At 35.3% G+C, this 19929-nt stretch overlaps 1 protein-coding gene across 1 annotated transcript in view; it reads left to right on the top strand.

Annotated features, from left to right (window-relative positions):
- Positions 1–19929, top strand: part of CSMD1 (CUB and Sushi multiple domains 1) — a 1068142-nt gene that overhangs the window by 527487 nt on the left and 520726 nt on the right. Inside the window, exon 4 of the mRNA XM_041477428.1 lies at positions 18276–18470. Within this exon, the coding sequence (XP_041333362.1) occupies positions 18276–18470 (195 nt within the window). The remainder of the gene's footprint in view (positions 1–18275; positions 18471–19929) is intronic.

The raw sequence follows: 19929 nt of genomic DNA, 5'->3' as shown, positions 1-19929 counted from the left end.
GCTGTGGAATATAAGTAAAATTACAAGTACAAAATTAGATACACATTTTTATTAAAAGTATGGGAGTAAAATGGCACTGCTTTATGCCTGTTACAAGATGTGTCTCCATTTCTGCGAATTATGTTTTACTATACAAGTCACAAACAGAGTATGTTCAAACATACAAGGGTTCAAACAGAGTAAGTACATAACACCTGGTACTTTATTACAGGAGATTTATAGGTCACCTAACATATTTGATCTAAAGCATCTACAAGTCCCCTAATTTCCTATTGTAATCCTACTTTTTTTTTTTTTTTTAAGAGTTTAAAAATCCTATAAGTGGTGCATAAATTTAACCTATATTTTCCTGATAAAAACTCCTGACAAGATCTACAAGTTCTCAAAAGAGCTAAAAATTTTCAGAACTAAATATGATAACTGAGAAAAAGTGGGGGTTTGGGGAGTTTTTTGCTAGTTTCTTGTTGTTCCCTGTGTATCCACTGTGTCACTCTCATTCCCTCCCCTTGTGAATCTGGGCTGCAGATTGTAAATATCATAAAGGAACATAAGAATTTGTTCTAAGTTCATCTGAAAATTTAATCGGTGACTGTGTAAATGCATGACTAATTATCTGGACAAATGATGGTAGTTTATAGACACAAGACTACATTGAAATTATGATGTTCACAATCGGCTACAACTCACTGGTATGCTACGACTTAGTTTTCAGGTATATTACACTGTCTTAATGTTGGCAGTAATACATATAATCTTGCACTGAGCCCCCTTTCTTTCTTTTATGTTGGGCTCAAGCAGATTGCAGAGATATCAGGTCATCTCTTGCTGTTGTGATATCCTTTAATGGTGTTGAGTTTCTTCCCTCTTGTTGATCATTTGAACATGATATTACTATTTTCAACCCAAACCCACTTTCCGTACAGGGCGCATCAAAATGCTTTCTTAGCACAGTGCAATGAACAGGATTAAGTAGAAGTCATCTTTGTGCTGAGGAATTCAGAAAACTAGTAGACAAAAAAAAAAAAAAAAGACAAAAGTAAAGGAAGATAGGGAAAATCTAAAGTACCCTAGGAGCAGTGTAGCACTGCATGGAGGCATGAAAGCGGGAACTAAGTGGGATTGAATGATTGGCTGCAACTCATTGCTCCTTCTGCATCCCTAGCACTGTCAGCAAGGGCTTTGCTAACACCACAGTGTTTTGCCTGGACCACTGTCCTGTTTTCAGCCAAGGATTAGGCTAAGTTTTCACAGCAGGTGTGAGGGGACAGAGCCTGGAGCCATGAGGGCATGGCTAAGAACCATGGCTAATTTTATTCAAAACTACAGCGTGTCATTGCCAGGGGTGGGACAAAAGGACCCTCTCGCTTTTGCAAATGGTGTTCCTTCTGATGGAATAAGGATGGCAGGTAGGCGAGTGGTTGGGGTGGGGCACCACCGGCTGAGTCTGGTCATGTCAGGCTGGGTGAGCATCTTGTGTTTGCATCGCCCTGTGTTTTGCTACACTTTTGTTATTGGTATTGTTGCAGTTGCTGTTCATTTTCTTATCTCATTGCTGTTTCCAGTACATTTTTCTCATCTCAGCCACGTGTCATCTTTACCACGTGTGCCTCCAGTTCTACTCTTCAGACACATTTTGCAGTCTCAGTCAGGGATGGGGAGGAAAGGGGCACTAAACTGGGGAGTAGCATTTCTAAACCACAATAAACAGGCAGAGAAATGGTGTGGGGAAAGCTAATACTATGAACTTTGTAACTCCCAGCTCTCAGACTTTATGAACATGTGGCTGTGGGTGAGACCTCTTGTGCGTTAGACCCTTGTTCTATCCTAATTCTCATGAAATGAATAATAAAAATGTTTCAGAGTTATTAAATTTCAGCACAAATTTTTCAAATAGACTTGCAAAAAAACCTACAGATTTGTGCAAAAGTTAAATAGTTTCTTTATGGGGACTATCGTAAGTCTTTTGAGTTTTTTTGCTTCACTTCTATTTTTGTCCATATGATTTCTTGTTTATTAAATTGAAATATCTGAGGTCTTGCAAGAAATGAGGTATCAAAATAACATTCTGCAATTGAAACCTATAGATAGTGTTCAGTAGGATAGGATATTGTCCATGTTTTCCATCCATGTAATATTGTCTCTGGCCTTGTACACCACTAAAGCTCGTACGTCTTAGTTCCCCAACAGCAGGGGAATCAGCCTTGTATGAAGGGCAAGGAATGACAAAGTAACTTTTACACAGCACTGCCCTGCTTGAAGCTGTAAAACTGATAGGTAAATGAGCTTTCCTCCTGTGAATACTTAAGCCATCAAATGCATTTTAAACTTTACAGTATATGTTAAAACTGTAAGGTTACTTTATGTAGTACTAGAAGAAATCCTGAGTTTCCCATGTTGTTTAATACCATATAAAACACAGGAGGAGGTAAGATAACAATTCTACATTTTATAAAGAGTAAACAGGATCTACCAAGTTTCTGTTTTGAGAAAAGTCAGCTCAGTGAGTTCCTATGCAGTTTATATTCAAAAGGAGGATGTGCACAAAAATTTATTTTTTATCACTGTAGTGTGCATACATGCCCAGCTTATGATGGGACCTGCAACCAATGAAACTGTGCATTGATTATTTTTATTTAAAAGAAAAAGAGATCCTGATTTACCTGTAAAAGCCATCCAAGTTTTACTGAGCTCTCCCTTACATCTGCTCAGGTGACTCTTAATTTCTTTACTGTTAATTCAGTGTTGTACTTAAAAAGAACAGTCCTTCTGTTTGGCAGCTGAGATTTGATTTTTATGGAATTAGTCTTACCCCTTGAAATAAAACAAGTTGATTTCATTTGCTGCAGCAGATAAGTCAAATCGTCTGTTTGGCCACATCTTCTACAACTGTTAGTTAAACTGATAGACAAAAATTCCAAGAAATCTCAAAACCATGGTAGAATTAGAGGGAAAAAATTGCCAATTATTCTTGATATTAAGAAAATATTGAATTAAAGTATTGTGAACATGCTAATAATTTTATAGTTAACATTAATAAACTTTTTCACTGTTTCTATAGTTTGATAAAAAACCATTACCACACTTCATGCCATTCTCATTGATATTCTCATTGTTCTGACTGACACAAGGTATACGTTGCTCTTCTGAAATGGTCTACTAACTTCTTGCATATTCCCTTTTATAGATTTTTTTTTGAAGGGGGGTTTAATTGTCATCATTGTGCTATGAATCATTTTTATTTTCTCAATCATTTTTTTCTCATATTGATTTGATTATCTTTTGAGTGTCATGCTCCCAAAAGAAATGCGTTGTGTGTGCTTTATGGGGAAGCAAATTCACCTTTGCATGTTGTTTACCAGAAATGTCATGGTGCCATCATTGCTGTACTTGTAATGGTCGATGGGAATAAGCCAGGCAAAATTTTTGTGCAGCCCTTTAACCAAGTGATCAAACTATGTCAGAATTGAGAATATTCATAACTTTTGGATATGAAGCCCTTTTGCAGGTCAAGATCTTGCTGAGCAAGCTTTATGCCTGTGGCTTATATATGCTTTGCTCCCTTTATTCTAAAGTGGTATTTTTCTCACTTTGGTATGTTGAAAAATGCAAAATACTTTCTGTTATGATCTGATAGAGTACATGGTAAATTCTGGAAGCCACAAACTATCACTGGAAGTATGGATTTTTTAGGTTCTTTGGGGTTTTCCATCTCCACATGCAGACCCATAGTCCAGGTGTGTGTGAGTTTCATACAGCAGCACTTTAAGCTCTGTAAACCAAAGCTTTTCTTTGGATTTGTGTCTCATAACTTGTATTTTCTGAGTTTTTCAGGTGTGAAAGGTATAGATTGAATTGCTGACATCATTATGGTATTATTACATGAAAACCAGTGCCCTGGCTGTAAGAAGAAACCTACCTTGTCTTGAAATAGAACAAGTATTCTCAAGTTCTAGAAATGAAATCAAGAGCAGCAAGGACAATCTGTGCTGCATGGCTGGCTGGGTCAGGGATCTCACCAGCAAGATGCTGAGAGAACAGGACAGTGCTGAGGGCTGTGTTCCAAGAGAGGCCCAGCACTGGTATGGGTGGACAGAGCTGTGGGGCTGGGCACAGACCCACATCAAGGCTGGGACATCAGCAATGCTGGTGCGAGCTCTCTAGAAAAGCCCTGAGCCCCAGCAGTCAGACCTTCTGGGGAGGATGCTCTTGGGGTGACTAGCCTGGCACCTGGAACCAGTCGCTAGCTGGGCAGCAGGCAGGTGGGAAGGGCTGCAGACATGTGGCCATGACTAAAGTTAGATGCTCTGAGGAGATTTAAATAATACTCTTTGTAATGCTCAAACTCCATGACAACAGAGCCTTTAAATCTTGGTAGTATTAAATCACTTTCATTTTGGATCAGTTGGAGGAAAATGCTTTGACTGCACAACTCTACCCTGAAGTACATTGACTTCAGGGCAAACTTTATGACCAGCTTCTCTGTACATTTGTATTTAATTTACATATGAGAATGCCAGAAGTACTTTGCCCAAAAGGAGTCTGTAACTTTCATAAGGAGATGTTTTACAACAAAGTCCATCAGTGATAGTAGTGTTTTGATAAACCAAAATACTGAAAGAAGAATAATGTCTCCTTTATTCCTAATAATCACTCTTTCAACATTTGTATTTTTTTTACAATTTCCTTTTGCTGGATTTAGATATCTAATCTGTATACTATTTGAATTTCTGACTGTGAATTCTTTGACTAAACATTTATAATTTTAGATAAGCATAAATACAAGTATGACACTGCATTGGGACTTACATGCTTCAAATAAAGGACAAACCGTTCATTTAAGATTTCTAAATCTCACTCACTGTTTCTAGAAAAAAAATAGTAATTGTGAGGTATAAAACTCAAAATGCTTTATTTTCAAATAAGATGCATTTCCATGCTGTATAATTTTGCCTATAATTTCACATCTGAAATTGAAATTCTGGAATTTTCCTTCAGATTTTGATACATCACATAAGACCAAGAAAATGGCTGGGCTATTACCTACTCTAGTCAGACACAATTGTTTAAATGATTATGTTCCACAAGAATAGGATTTTCGAAATACATTTAGTAAACTCATTTTTAGCTCTTAGTGGAAGTATTTTGAGGACCAATTCAATATGTAGTAGTTCTTACAGCTTTATTAGCATACCTGTATTGCTTCAGCATTCAGCATCTAAAATAAATTTAAACAAACTCTAAACCTGATTTTCCAACTGTCAGAAACCATTAATATTTTCAATACATAAAAATGCCATATATTGGAGATACTGAAAGGGCTCTTAATAATTTGAAGTATTTTGTTGATTTCATAAATACTTCTTGTATTGTTGGGAGGTATTTCACAGCCAGCCTTGGAGCCACATTAAAAATTTAGGTGAATGATGAAGGCACAGCGTGTGTGTCTCTTGAGATGTTACCTATCACCTTGACAAGCTCTTTGTAAATTGAAAACTGGTTTAGCAAAAAGGAGCTGCTGTGATTACTGAATGAATATAAAGCTTTCACTTCTCTGTCATTTAACAGCTGGCAGATTACAGAGCTGCTTTTTGGGGAGAAAAATTAATAGGTTAGTATTAGCAGAGAGATACATAAAATCACTTTCTCTCCCAGGGTTTATGTGAAGCAAATTGATGTGCCAGGCTGCATCTTAGAGGGGCAGTGCAGCAAGAACTGGTATCTTTCAGACTACAGAAATCCATAAAATGCCTTAGGTAGCTATTCAACAGGTTAACATCTCCAGGCGACAGAGTGGTATGAAAGCCTTAGGGGGGAAAAAAAAAGTGTATTTGATCTATTTAAGTCTTTTGCATTTGTGTAGATATGATCCTTTCTATCAGTACAGTGCAGATTTTATCCTTGCTTCCTTCTTTCATATCCTGCAGGGATATACTTTTAGCTGATTTTTAGTTTTCTCTTGTTTGGAAATTTAAGCAGGCGGGTAAAGGTGTACATTGAAAACAAACCCCAAAAGCTCCTCGGTTATGTGTGTGAAGGTTGTCCCATTCCATCAGAGATGGCAGCAGAGATAATTTTATGACTTCTGACCTACATAATCGTAGTGAAGGGAAAGATGGACTTAGTGCTTCTTTCTGTTCATTGTGGGATGCATCACAGAATTATTAATAAAATAAACAGGAACAAGGTGCTCTCCAGCAGATAGCAAAGGGATACAACAATGACCACACAGCCATCGCAAAGTTTAGTTCCATCTACCACAGTAGCTGCTGATACTCTTTCTCTTCCTTGTCTGGGATGAGTGAGAAGTTGGTACAGGCACAGTGTCCTTGTCTGCAGCAGAATATACCCCCTGTCAGCACACGGGCAGAGGCAATGACAGCCATCTATATTGTTGGATGGATGGATTACAGCACGAGTTTTGTGTGGGCCAAATAGCACTTTCCTGAACAACTCTTGGGGATGATTCAGAAGTTGGTACAGCCTGGTGACTGTTCTGAACAAGCAATCTGGACACAGCCATCCTGTTTTGCAGGCTCAAAAAGTTTAATAATAATGTGCCAGCTGGCCTCAGTTCTGTTCAGTTTTAGTGTACAGTGTAGTCATCATGTCTCCTTAGCCTGATATAGTGACTCACTTGTATGTGAAGTCTCTGGAAGTGCAACACGATCTCCACTGAAACACAGTCTTCTGGGGTTTTCAGCAGAAGAGACATTTTATTTTTTTTAAGATTTAGAGAACAGCCTTACCCCCTTGCATACTTGTAGTACAGAAACAAACATGAAATTAATGAGTTCTGGGACAATTTCAGTATTAAACTCTCTTTCCTTTCTTCCAGTAAATAATCTTTTAGACAAATAATAGCAGACAATCTTCTGAACAAGTATTGCAGTAAACTTCCTTTGATATGGCATCAGCCTCACAGATGGTTTCATTGTTTAAATAGCCACAAAACTAATTTTGCTGCCAAGATTGTGACAAAACTGAGGTGTATGAAAATATCTTCTGGTGTTCTATGTGCTATTTTGCACTTATGGTTAAAATATACAAAGCCAACCAAAGTGGACAGAATGTCATAGTACATAAAAATGTTGCAAAGAATTAGTGAGTTTCTTCTGTTTTGTTTTGGGGATTTTTTTACCACTTTGATGGTGTAGGAGTCCCACAAGAATGGCAGAGCTGGAGAATGCATGGAAATTTTTTAATTGTGTCTGTGTGTAAGTGCCAGTTACAGCCAGAATCTCATAAGAGATAGATGAGAATATATGTCATCTTCAGATCCAGATGGTTCTGAAAGTTTGTCCTCTATGAAATAAGTTTTGATTAGATCATTATTGAACAAATAAACTACAAATTAGTATAGATTTTAGTCAGGTGCAGAACATTATTTGTGTTGGCCAGTTGTGCAAAATGAGAGTAAGATTTAAAAACAAAAAAAAAGGGAAGTTGTGATTCGTAACTACAGGTTAGGTTCATTAAGAATCACTTATGTTCTAACACAAATCAAATTCAAGCCTTAGGAGCCAAGTGCTTTATAAATTTCAAGGGAAATTTTACACCAAATATTTCAGAGGAAATGTCTAGAGAAATCTGGCCCCTCACTGCCACTCTTCAGTTCCTTGCAAAGTTATTACTTAGTGAACCAATGTTATAGGTTTTACTCTCAGCAATCTAGTTCTTCTCTTGGGACCAAATACAAGTCGTCATAAGAAGACTAAACCTCTGATATTGGTGGTTTAATATTTTTATTTACTTTTTCTGATTACGTATTTAGTTAAAGGGATATAATGCAACTTTGCCACTCATCTTTTAAGCTACAATGCAAACAAAGTGAACCACTTTTAACACCACAGTATTTAATTTAGGTTTTTAGTGGATTTAAGTAAAGTTCTTTACTCTAGATTCCTGCTTCCTTGTCCCATCAGTGCAGAAGGATTTTTAGCAGAGTGCTCACACATAATGGATATAGGCACATCAACCTGGCATGAGTTAAGCTTGAGGCATTCTGAAGGAGCTTTTAAGATTTCTCATGTCCAAACTGACTCCAAAATAATTGCCAAAACCAAAAAACACTTTAGGATGGATTTACATGACAGGCTACAGATCATGTCTAGAAATAGCACATATTGTCACCAAATAAATACAGGCTAAAATACGTACTTACATGACAGAGATTTCAGAAGTTCTAAAGATGCTACTTCATTTTACTGAAGAAAAAAAATTAGGAAAAAAATAACAAAACAAAGCAAAATCAAAATCAATTTATGGTTTTGTTTATTCAGTCTCTAAAATACTATTATTTTTTTTCTAATTAATTAGGATACCAAGAACAACATAATGTTAAATTACATGTGTAGGATTTTGGCCTTCTTTCTGTTCATGTTTCTCCTCCTCTCATTTGTCCATGACCCCTTTTACCAGGCATTTGTTCTACCATGCAAGGAATCTACTTCATAGAAAGCAGATGTCATTAAGAAACTTTGGATTATGGCTTCATAATGTAATTCATTTTGCTGCCTGAACTTGTTTTCTCTTATTCTTCATTCTTATTCCCACACTGCAGCTAAGGAGCATCTCAGTGGTGTTACCCACTGCAGCTTAGTCATCCTGCCAAACATGCAATTGTGTGTGTGTTAGAGGGAGATATTTTTTCTTTTCAAAGCCAGATCAATTCTTTTAACTTATTTATAAACTATGTAAGCCTCTGTAAGAAAAAAGAGACTAGCTCAAAGCGCTGAAAAAAAGCAACAGAAAATCATGTTCTTCTGTTGAAACACAGGTTTGGTGACAGAGTTTGCTGTTTTAAAGAGCACTTTCTGTTTCACCTTATCTGGTTAAGTAGAAAACATGTGTTGCATGTTGTGAGACACACACAACACAAATTAATTTGGGAGTCTTTTTTGTCCCTCTGAAGTCATATAAATAATGAAAGTTTATAAACGTTCACCTTTCTAGACTCACATTAAAATTGGTATTTTCTTCAAAAGTATGTTAACTTTTCAGAGGCTATAGCTGTGGAGTGCAAAATACTCACTATTTATAATTCTATAGCTGAAGCTTTTGAGATGGCAAATTCTTCTCCTGCCCTTTTACTGCAGTTTTTCTGTACTGCCAGAGTGGCGAGCATGTTACACGTCACCCTTGTTGAAGTGTGGGCCTGCAAACGCTAACCAGACAAAAGCCTTCCTAACTCCCATAGCTTTCAGATGCCATATCTAAGAGCAAATGGGGACAAAATTGAAAAAGATACTGCTGAATGTTTGTTATCACAAGAATCTCTAACAATGGCAATAGAATGAAGTATTGAACTAGGAGAGGAAAAAAGTCAATCAACATTCTTTCTGAAAAGTGGAAGGACTTGGACTGCCGGGGCTTGAGAACTGCAGTGCTGTCATCCATACAGACTCCTGGTTTTAACCTGAGTGCAAGACAATTCTTAGCATTGACTAGGGACAAGGACAGAACAGAACCCTTTTTTCCTGACACTGTATCAGTAAAGAAGAAAAATTAGTGGGTATGACATTTGCTGCGCTACATTTTCAGGACTTAACTACAGGTCCCAGTTCCTTTCATTTTCAGTTACAGGCACAGACAAGAGCTTGTATGACATATTGAATTCCTGTTAAAAATTTGCCTAATGATTGTCTGTTACCAAAATTCTGGGGGCAATAGAGTGCCACTTATGAAAGTGTTAAGCACAAGAGAACGGTTCTGGAAAGCTTGGGAGAGTCCACAGTCCAGCTTTGCTAAAACCAGCACAATGGCAGAAGTGAGGAAATGCCTGCGCAAGAGCAGGGAGATTTTGAAATGTGGGGCTTTTTTTGTAATCTGAATAAACAGCCAATCAAGATGAAAGAAAAAAAGAAGAGCAAAAGGAAAAAAGAGAGAGAAAAAAAAAAGAGAAATTGTCTTACTTTAATTCACAATAAGGGTCTGCAGACAAGATGGCAAGCTGTTGTTAGCTGTAGATAAGCCTCTATTAAATCATCAGTAGCATATCTATTACTGAAGCTGATATTGTCCAAATTTAATCTGCCATTGCTTCTTCTCTTGTCTCTCAGTCCTTTGAGGTTTTCCCTGACCTCTAAGTAGTTAGGCTTGAGAACAGATATGTGGTACATACGAGTCCTGCAGTTTGTATTTATCAAATAATACAGGAGATTAGATACTTTACATTAAGCTTTACCTGTTCAGATTTAAAGATTTTTTTTTTCTTCTTGAATGTATTTTGCTGAAACAAAGAATTTTTATTATATTTAACAAGTATCATTTGGAGTATATCTACAAGATTTGTATACAATGTTATTGCAACTTTAAAACTTACAGAAGGGTAAGCTCATGTCTTATTCTCCTAAAATTACTGTCCTTTCCTTATATGGCAGGTCTTAATAATTCAAAATCCAATTTTATTTAGTAGCAACAATCATTGCAGAGAGTCTTAGGAGCAATAGAGAGAACATCTGTTTGTGAAATCTCTTTCTAAATCTCTTTCCAGTTTTTATTCACAATTCATCTGTACAGTTGTAGTATGTATCTTGTCTTGCCCTCAGTAAGTGTGATATTTTTCTTTTGTCTTTGTACCATAATTCTCAACCTAGGTTGAACAGATTCATGTGTCAAGAGATTCCAGGAAAAAAAGAATAATAGGAAAAAATAGTCTTCAGATTGCTAGATGTGTAAAATTTATGTATACTTCCATAAGATATATGTATTTTTTAAACTCCACTGCATTTCAATAGTAACAAGAATAAAAAAAAAAAATTATTGTGTAATATATTTTCTTTCTTCATGTTAGTATACCAAGATAATCTTGGTATATTCCTGTCTTCCATCTTTAAATAAATGTGCCTTTCCTTGTAAAGTGAGAAGTCAATTAAATTCCTTATTCTCTGTCAAATTCAATTTTAAGCATCTCAGTTGTTAGACCCAAACACTTGAGTCTTGGCAGGCTGACAGGATAGGACATCTGCAAGTGGGCCTTAGACCTTTTGTCTCCAGTCATGTCAGCCAAATGAGGATGCTTCTTTATTTATTAATAAGACTCCTTAATATACAGGGAGTAATAGTCATTTAAAATTATTTTATAAATTTAGGTGAGCTTCAAACTAGTTACACTACCCCCATTCTCCTCTCTCCATGTAAACTACCCAGTAGTTTATTTTTCCAGTAAGAATGCATCTCATTTTCAACCTCCTCATTACCTGGTGTTTGCCTTCCAATGTCTTCATAGGTACTGCAGTTTAATCTTCATTTCTTGGATTGTGTAAAAACCTTCTAGTGTCCTCTTAAATGTTCTCTAGCTCTTGGTCACTTAAGGAGTCCTGCTCTGCATTTGCTTTATGTTCAATTACTCTAATTTGAACATGGGTAATCAGATTTGTATGCAGGTCTTTGCATAAGGTCCTAACAGTTTCTTGTACTTATCCTTTTGCTCGATAAATACCTCTTTTAACAGACAGAGATATTGTTGTTTTTACCCTCGTGTCCCCAGGGCTTTCAAGGACAGGATGGACTATTTTTGTATGAATGTGTGTCTTTTGACTAATGGAATCCTCAAAAGTGGTAGGTTAAAAATAGATATTTTATTAGATTCATTTGTTATCATACCTGAGGTGATCAACTAGAGGTTGTCTTCCAATTACATTTTTGTTGTTGACAGTTTGGAAGCTTAATGATGTGGAAGGATAGTTGAGATCTTCTTTGCTAGAAGGTCTTTCTCAGAATGCAAAGAGCAGACACTATGCATACTTCTGACGATTGTACTGACAAACTGGAAGACAGACCATAGAATGCACTGAACATTGTAAGGGTGATGGAAGGACATTATTTTGATATTTTTAAGAAAATTACTAATTACTTTCAATTTCTGATTGCTGGAAAAGTTTCTGTTTTTAAATTTTACACAGCCTCAAATACTTTTATAGTCCTGGTCTGGACTGTCATGCTCCACTTGTTCTCCTCTGTCAAGAGAGATCTAAAAACTCATAATATTTCTTGCTGATCTCAGTTCACCTAGGAAAGTGTGCAGTACATCTGAGGCAAAATAATTATGAGGAAATAGAAAGTTTTATCTCTAACTTCGGATTGCCTTTGCACTTGAGAGTTTTCTGGCATTGTTTGTATGATATTGACTTTTATGATCTTATAACCAACAGCAAGACATTTATTACATAATAAAAGTGAACACACTAAAAATAAAATCCATCAATCTTTGGTTATTACCTGCAAAAGAAAATTAAAATATCAATCTTAATGCGAAAGATGTATTAAAGTTTTAAAGGTGCTGTATACTCCTAAATGATTTTCATAGCTTTCAATCCACTGCAATTTTGTACATCCTTAGAGATGGACAGGCACAGTTGGGTAAATGCTTGTAAAACAAGAAAGCTCTGTCTTTCAAAAGTGATACAATTTAAGCATTTTATCTAGCAAATATTGCAATGGTTCATGTGTGCACAAATACAGAAATTAGCATGTAACAGGAAATAAATTTCTTCTGATTGTGGGACTGTATGAAAATAAGATAGCAGAAATAAACATAACAGTTTTATTTCTGTCAGCCAATAAGTCTGGGTGGGTTTTTGTTTTGTTTGTTTGGATTTTTTTTAAGAAAAAAAATTGCAATTAAGCCCAACAAAGTCTGAACAAGAATGTTGCCAGCAGATAAATAGAGGACCATGTTAAATGCTGAAATAGATAAGTATCTGTGCCATGTAGACCCTTGAACATTGCACTTGACATATTGTAGTGTAAATATGGCTTAATTATCAGGTATTCCATGAATTTGCACTTCATATATTTTTGGTTTAATGAGTGAACTCTTCTTCCCCCTAGAGTAAACCTAGTGAAATCCATTAATTTTTAATGAAATAATTTTTTACAAGGATGTAAATTTGATGTTAGGTAACTTGCATTCTAAAGCTTTCACAGGTTAGTTTTGTCTCTGTGGGTGCGTGTGCGTGCACATGTGCAAATGACAAACAATTTGGAACTACCCTTCTAGTAGTGGATTCTGATCATGATTATTTGTAACTCTGGAGTTGAAAAAAATTTCCTAATTTCCTTTCAGAGTGAATAAAGGTGAAAATTCTGTGCATGATTGACCTTTAGGAACTCCATGTTAGCTCTTCCAGTCTAATGCTGAGCTGAAAGCTAAAACTTGGAAAATTACTTAGTTTTCTGAGTAGAGACTTCAGTTTCAATGACATTCTTGCAACAAAATTTAGCTTTTTTTATCTCCTATTTGTGAGCTTGTTGTGTTCTGTTTTTATGAGTATAGTAATTACCTTCCTCAAAAGCTGTTTTCATCTTCTGTAGCAGCAAATACAGTTGAATGTATGTTTTCTATTTATGCGTGAAATGGTAAAATGAAATTTCTACTGTAGCCATGTGGACAGGGTATCATGGGCTGTGTCTCATACCTATTGAACATCTTGACATATGCCCTGAAATTTTCTGAAAATATGGTTTTCTCCACACAGCTTCTGAAGTACCTCCCAGTGTTGCAATCCCAAAGCAGTCATTGGTATCAAAGGACTATCTCATTTCCTCATAACTTACGCTTTTTCCTTTGTGTGTGGTTTTGCCTGTGGCCACCAATTTAAGGTAATGTTAGAAAATACACAGAGGACTGTAGTAGAGATATTATGGAACAGCAAAAAGTCAGCAAGTTTACATTTGGCAAAATTTAAGTGCAACGTGGAAAACTTTTCCAGCTGTCTCAGTAACAACAGGAAAAATAACAAATATAATATATCCTTGGAAAGTCATGTAAAGATATTGAAATAAATGGAGGAAAAACATTTACTTAGTTCCTTTTCTTTCTTCTTTCCCCTTCCTATTTTTCCTAATTGGCATTAAGCTGCTTTCTGAATTGCTGCTGTCAAGTCCCAACTACTGTGTGTGGCCTAGATAAGTTGAGCAACTGGTTCACGGAAGGGTGAAACTGACATAATTTTAACTGACATAAGCAGTTTGAGCTTTTTGCTGCTAAGGCCTCTAGGCGATCTTTGCAATCTAGTTGATGATTGTGACATCTGAGAGAAAAAGAAATCTCTTATTTCTCCTGAAAATTATTGTCAGATTGAGCCTCTGAATGCTAATTTCAGCAAAGGTTGGGAAGTTAATTTTCACGTTTTTATAACTGGTTTCAAATCCAGATGTCTTATTCATGTAACAATTAATAGGAGTTGGGCTGCCAGAGACCTGGAATACTTCAAGATTTATCAGAAAATATCTTTTTTTAACTCAACTTCTTAAACCAAAATAGAAAAAAAGATCTTACCAAATCAGGACCCTACATTGCCAGTATCATGATGCCATGAAGTGGCAGTGGCAGTGGCACTGCTTGAAGTGAACACATGAAAAACTTTAGGCATTTCTTATTGCATATTTAAAGACTCTTGCATTTTAGTGTGGAGACCATAATAAGAAAATTCAGGAGAAATAATCCTTCAAAAGTTTATTCATTCCAGTGACAGCTACCACTTATATTTTTGGGGTTTTTTTTCATTATCAACCACTGTTGTTTCATTTTAGGTAGTTTCTATGTTATGATAAATCAGAAAGAGGTAGATGATGAAGTTTAATATATAAAAAAAAATTAAGGAAAATCTTCATAAGTGAAAGCAAAGGATTGCTATGTTTAAGGTGCTGTCAATATTCTTTCAAGTGGAATGTGTTGCAAATAAATATAGATTTTAGCCTTAGAAAGAGTCTTGAAAAGGCTATATAAATAATCTGATACACACCACTTAATATGAATTTATTTAATAACCTTTAATTGAAAATTCATATATCACCAAGCTGTCATTTTTCTACTATTTTTTATAGTCCTGCTATCTTGTAGCCTTTTGCTTCTGTCTCACAATAAATATTAGCATTACATTTTAGCATATAAATTGTAATGGTTTGAATGCTTTTCTGAAAAAAAATAAAATGTAGCATGCACAGTTAGTTTGAATAAGAAGTGAAACCTTTAGCTTTTTAAATAATTAATTATTTGCATTGTGGATTTTGATTATGCACATTTGTTAAAAATTTCTTCTGTCCAGGAAGATAGAGGTAATATATGAGGAAGGCCAGCCTCTTAGCTCAATTTCATTAATAAATCTTAATTAATGAGCAGTGCTACAGATTGATCTGTGCTAGGAAGTGAAGTCTATGCAGGTTTTTATGTCTGTCAGAATGACGAAGATACACATTCTACTTGAGAAAGAAATTGGAGAAAGACATCCATGGTTATCCCACTGTGCATATTTTTGCTAACACTAAATACTAAGACTACACAGATTCTTCTTCAAACACTGTAATTACTTTTTTTTTCCAAAATTGGAAATGACTTGGGTGAAAAAAAAAAAAGTATATGAAGCATGGTGAGAGCACTCTAACATTAGTTCTATATAAAAAATCCATTATCTTAAGTGCTTCAGTGTAGTATAGTTCATATTAGTTCTCAATACACAGCGTACATCAAATTATTTAATTAATCAAGAGCCTGTGACTGCAATCTTATTGACAGTAGACCTCAGCAACCCTACAGACAAATATGGGTCTTTTACTGAAAATTTGGCAATGAATTTAAAGCTTGATAGATGCATATGACAGCTTTGGTTGACTAAAATCCTCATAATCCAAAGATTAAACTATTTTGTTCAGTGTTAGGAACCTTCAAAGGCTAATTCATCTTAGGTCTAGACTAGAAACTGTAAAGCCTGCACAGATGAAACTCTGTGTCTATCTCAATATACTTCAGTCAAAGTTTTAGAAAAGCACATAAATAATGCAGTTGAATGCTTGATCTGGAAAAGCGGTGAAGTCCTGTGAACTATTACATGTATTATTGAGTATGGCTGTCATTCTCAGATCACTCATTTTTTACTGGGTTTTAGGAGGTTGTGGTAAAGTATGTGCCAATTTCAGGATGCCAAGTACCATTTTCTCTGAAGTTCTTGACAGAGGTAGTGGTAAGAAGATGTAGGTAAACATATCCTAGGAGACTTTACAGAGATACTAGACTGACTTGCTGCAATATAGTTTCAAAAGTTAGCCAGTGACAGTTATTATTTATATGGCAGATGTAGATTTCTGTGATGTGTTTCCTTGGGAATGCAGTTTATCAGAATTCATAGTAGCTTTGAATAATGAATTTTTTATTTTTCTGATAGAACACCCTCTGTAAAAATAAAAGCTGGCTTTTGGATTGTATAAATTTTTTTGCTCCATGCATCAGATCTTTTCATGAAGTTACTTCAATTTACAGCTCTTTGTAAAAATGTTTTGATTAGAAAATAACATAAAAAATTTTTGTCTCAAATCCAAGTATTCTACTGTATCAAAGGAGGTAACAAATTTTTATTTTTTGACTTGTACTCAACAAATGCCTGTGTTAACCTATCATGACTAAGGCAGCCAAAAGGGGAAAGTTTGAAAAGAGAGAGTTAGCATTTTCTGTAGTGCTAAAATATATAACATATAGCAATATATACTGTAGCTTGTAATAGACAATAGTTTTCAGCTTTTTGGAATACATATCAGTATCTTTATTCTAATTATTCTGATGTCTTTTATATGTAAGCATTTTATTTTATTGTAATCTTTCTCGTATATGTAACTCAAGCAGTGATTTTTTTTAACAACATGAGTGAGCACATCCAAAGAAATAATATATTCTGTTAAATCTGCTGTAACAGTACAAATTAAGTGAGATATCATAATGTTTGCTTCTACCTTTGATAGCTATTTACAAACAACCTTAATTAGTTTCCTTAATTCAACAAATGTTAGATCTTTGATCTGGAATGTGTAGAATATATGTCTAACTCATCATTCATTAGAGTCTTAGGTGATTTTTGTTTCACCAATATTTATAGAATATTTTGGTATTTTTATAATGAAATCATGTTGGAAGTGAAAGTGTTCTCTCTTCTAATGTTTTTATCTTTATGTTTCTTGACATTTTTCAAAATTTTTTATATAACTTGGTTTGTAAATTAAGTGCAATTACTATCATTTAAATGCTACTGTGACTAATTGAGTAATGAATTAAGGGCCTGCATTCAATAATTGAGCTTACATGGTATAATGGGGCATAATTAATATTGATATATTGATATAACGCTTTGAACCATTCTGAGGATATGCGTGTATTGAGTAATTAACCTTCTCAACATGCAGGTTAGAGGTTGGCATGGTTATGTTTATTCTGCAGATGTGTGGAGTAAGGAAAAAGAGGGACTATGGGGTGAAAGAATTTGTTCATTGAACAGATGTGGCTTCTGAAATGATACCTGAATTATACGTGAGCTTCTCATACCACCATTTCTTTGATGCACTTGTTTCTCTTCTGTGCTCTCTTCATGATGCATTTTAGTTCCCTGCACTTTTTTGTTCTCCTCTAAAAGAAACTAAAGAATTTTAATTTTTACTACTTTAGTGAAAGAAACGGTGTGCCATTGATAACTTTCAAAGAAGTTTAAGAACAAAACCAATTGAATATTCCATCTCCCCTACACACATTTTTGGTTTTTTGTAGGTGGAGGAGTATCATCTTTAAGATGATAATTTGTTCAGACATCTTTCAAATAACTAATAATTACAAATAATAGTAAATTTCTGCAATAAAAAAGTGTCCATTCATATTTTCCCAATGTCAGTGCTTAGTTCCCTTGATAGTTTCTGATTCTTTTAACAAATACAGACTTAATTACTTTTCTAGAACCTGAACTAATATGAAACTAAGAAGAAAATCAAACTTTTTCCTATACTTGAGGCTTTAATTTACTATCGGAGAACAATTAATTATTGGATTATTTTAAATTGCTCTTTCAACACCTAAATGAAAACTCTACATGAAGGGCTTTCTACTGCCTCCACCTAAAATTATGTTGTATGAATATCTTTGCAATATTTATAAGGTAGAATTAAATAAAAAGTTCTTTCACTCCATTCAGAGAAAATCAGCAGGATATGTGGGATACTTTTCTTGAAAATAGATCTGTAAAGAACTTCATTTAAGGACTGTTAAACCAAGAACTGAATTTGAAATTAGCTTTGAAAATGATGACATCTATTGAAAGCTGAAATGTTAAATGTTTTGCACAAGTATATTTAACAACCTAATTTCACCTTGTTTGTATAAGGAATCGTTAAAAAAAAAAAAAAAAAAAAAAAAAGGAACCAAAACCAAAGCCAAATAGTTAAATGTAATTGTTGGACAAGTATTATTATTTCATTCTGCAAATTTTAACCGTAGTGTATTTCATTCTTTCTTTTGACAGTATTACCTAGCCATACATGTGGCAACCCAGGAGAAATACCTAAAGGAGTACTTCATGGAACCAGATTCAACATTGGAGATAAAATCCGATATAGCTGTATCGCTGGTTACATCCTTGAAGGCCATGCCATGTTGACATGTATTGTGAGTCCTGGGAATGGTGCATCGTGGGATTTTCCAGTTCCTTTTTGCAGAGGTAAAAAATAAAGACATGAAATATCTTTTCAATTCAAACAGCAGATTAAATAAATTTATTTTGAGGTTTTTTTTTCTCCCTCTAAATTAAAGTGTACTAATGTACTGTCTAAAAATTGACACCATTTAAAACTATAGTAACTCAAGCAGTAACACTCCAGAGTTTGCATTCAGAGATAGATATTATATTATAGATATTATCTTTTTTTTCTTTCTGTTTACATGGAGCATAGCTGTATCAACTTCCTGACAGGACGTAACCAGGAAAAAAAGCTTCAGTGATGTAAATTTTGAAAGGTGGTCCAGTCACTTTGAAGGGTGGTCCAGTCCCTTTGAGTCCTACTCCTGCTCAGAATATGGATAACTTCAAAGTTGTGTCAGATTGCTCAGGGCTTTGCCTAGTTGAAAATTTAATATCTCCATGGATGAAGATTCTAAAGTGTCCCTGGAAACCTATTATGGTTCCCAGCTGCCCTCATTCTCACATCCAATTTAAATTAGAATTTTACAGATTATATCTACTTCCTCTTCTCGTGTTGTGGGTCTATGAAAAGATTCTATTTCCATTCTGGCTCTTTCCTAAACTAAACAGGGCTGTTAGATTTTCACATACCCTACACTTGTCCCATCTGAAAAATCCTTTTCCTTCATCCTCTTGTCTCATACAATGTGTTCTTTAGAATCTAGAAGTTTTACCAGCCATTCTCTGGGCTTGTTCTAGTCTGTCAATGTCAGTGTCTCTTTTGTGCTGAAGGACCCTGGGTTGGACAGAGCATTCTAGATGGGGCCTCCTAAGTGTCAAGCAGATGAGCTCTCTCTCTTTAGCCGCTGACTGTGCTCTTGCTCATTCACCCCATACAAGGTAAGCTTTCAACACTGCAGAGGTGCACCATACACTCAGCTTGTGTTTCACCAGGACATTGAGTCTTTTTGTCAGAGCTGCAACCTAAATGGTCTTGGTCCAGGTATAAGTCTTTGCATTTCTATTTTGGAATTTCATGAGATTTCTGTTATTCTTCCAACATGTTAAATGCTGACATAAAAGTCTGTCTGAATGGCAGTCCTGCCCTTCAAGACATCAGCCCATGACATCCTGTTTTATCACTTCATAAATAAGTTAAAATATGCTCTTTTGAAGTCCAAGGTGTTGATTTTATAAATTGCCTTTTTCACTTTCCTCAAGAAATTCAGCTAATGATTATTGTAACCACAGCTGCTGTTAAATATGACTTATCTGAATGCTCTTTGCTCATACATCAGGTTGGCCTGTCCAGTACCTACATTAAAATATGTGATATCAGGTATCTAGTGCATTGCTTGCCCTCTGCTATACTGCCATCCCCAGAGATGCTGGGGTGGTTAAAGTCTCTGGTGATAACTAGATCTTGTGTCTGGGAAACTTCTAGTACTTTAACAGTTTTGATCACTGCTCAGTCAGATGGCCTGTAGCAGATATTCAC

The sequence above is a fragment of the Pyrgilauda ruficollis genome, unplaced genomic scaffold (genome assembly GCF_017590135.1).
Source record: "Pyrgilauda ruficollis isolate IOZ18807 unplaced genomic scaffold, ASM1759013v1 scaffold40, whole genome shotgun sequence".
In the NCBI taxonomy this organism is placed as follows: domain Eukaryota; kingdom Metazoa; phylum Chordata; class Aves; order Passeriformes; family Passeridae; genus Pyrgilauda; species Pyrgilauda ruficollis.
Note: the sequence above shows the minus strand (reverse complement) of the source record. Positions and strands in the feature narration are given on the sequence as shown.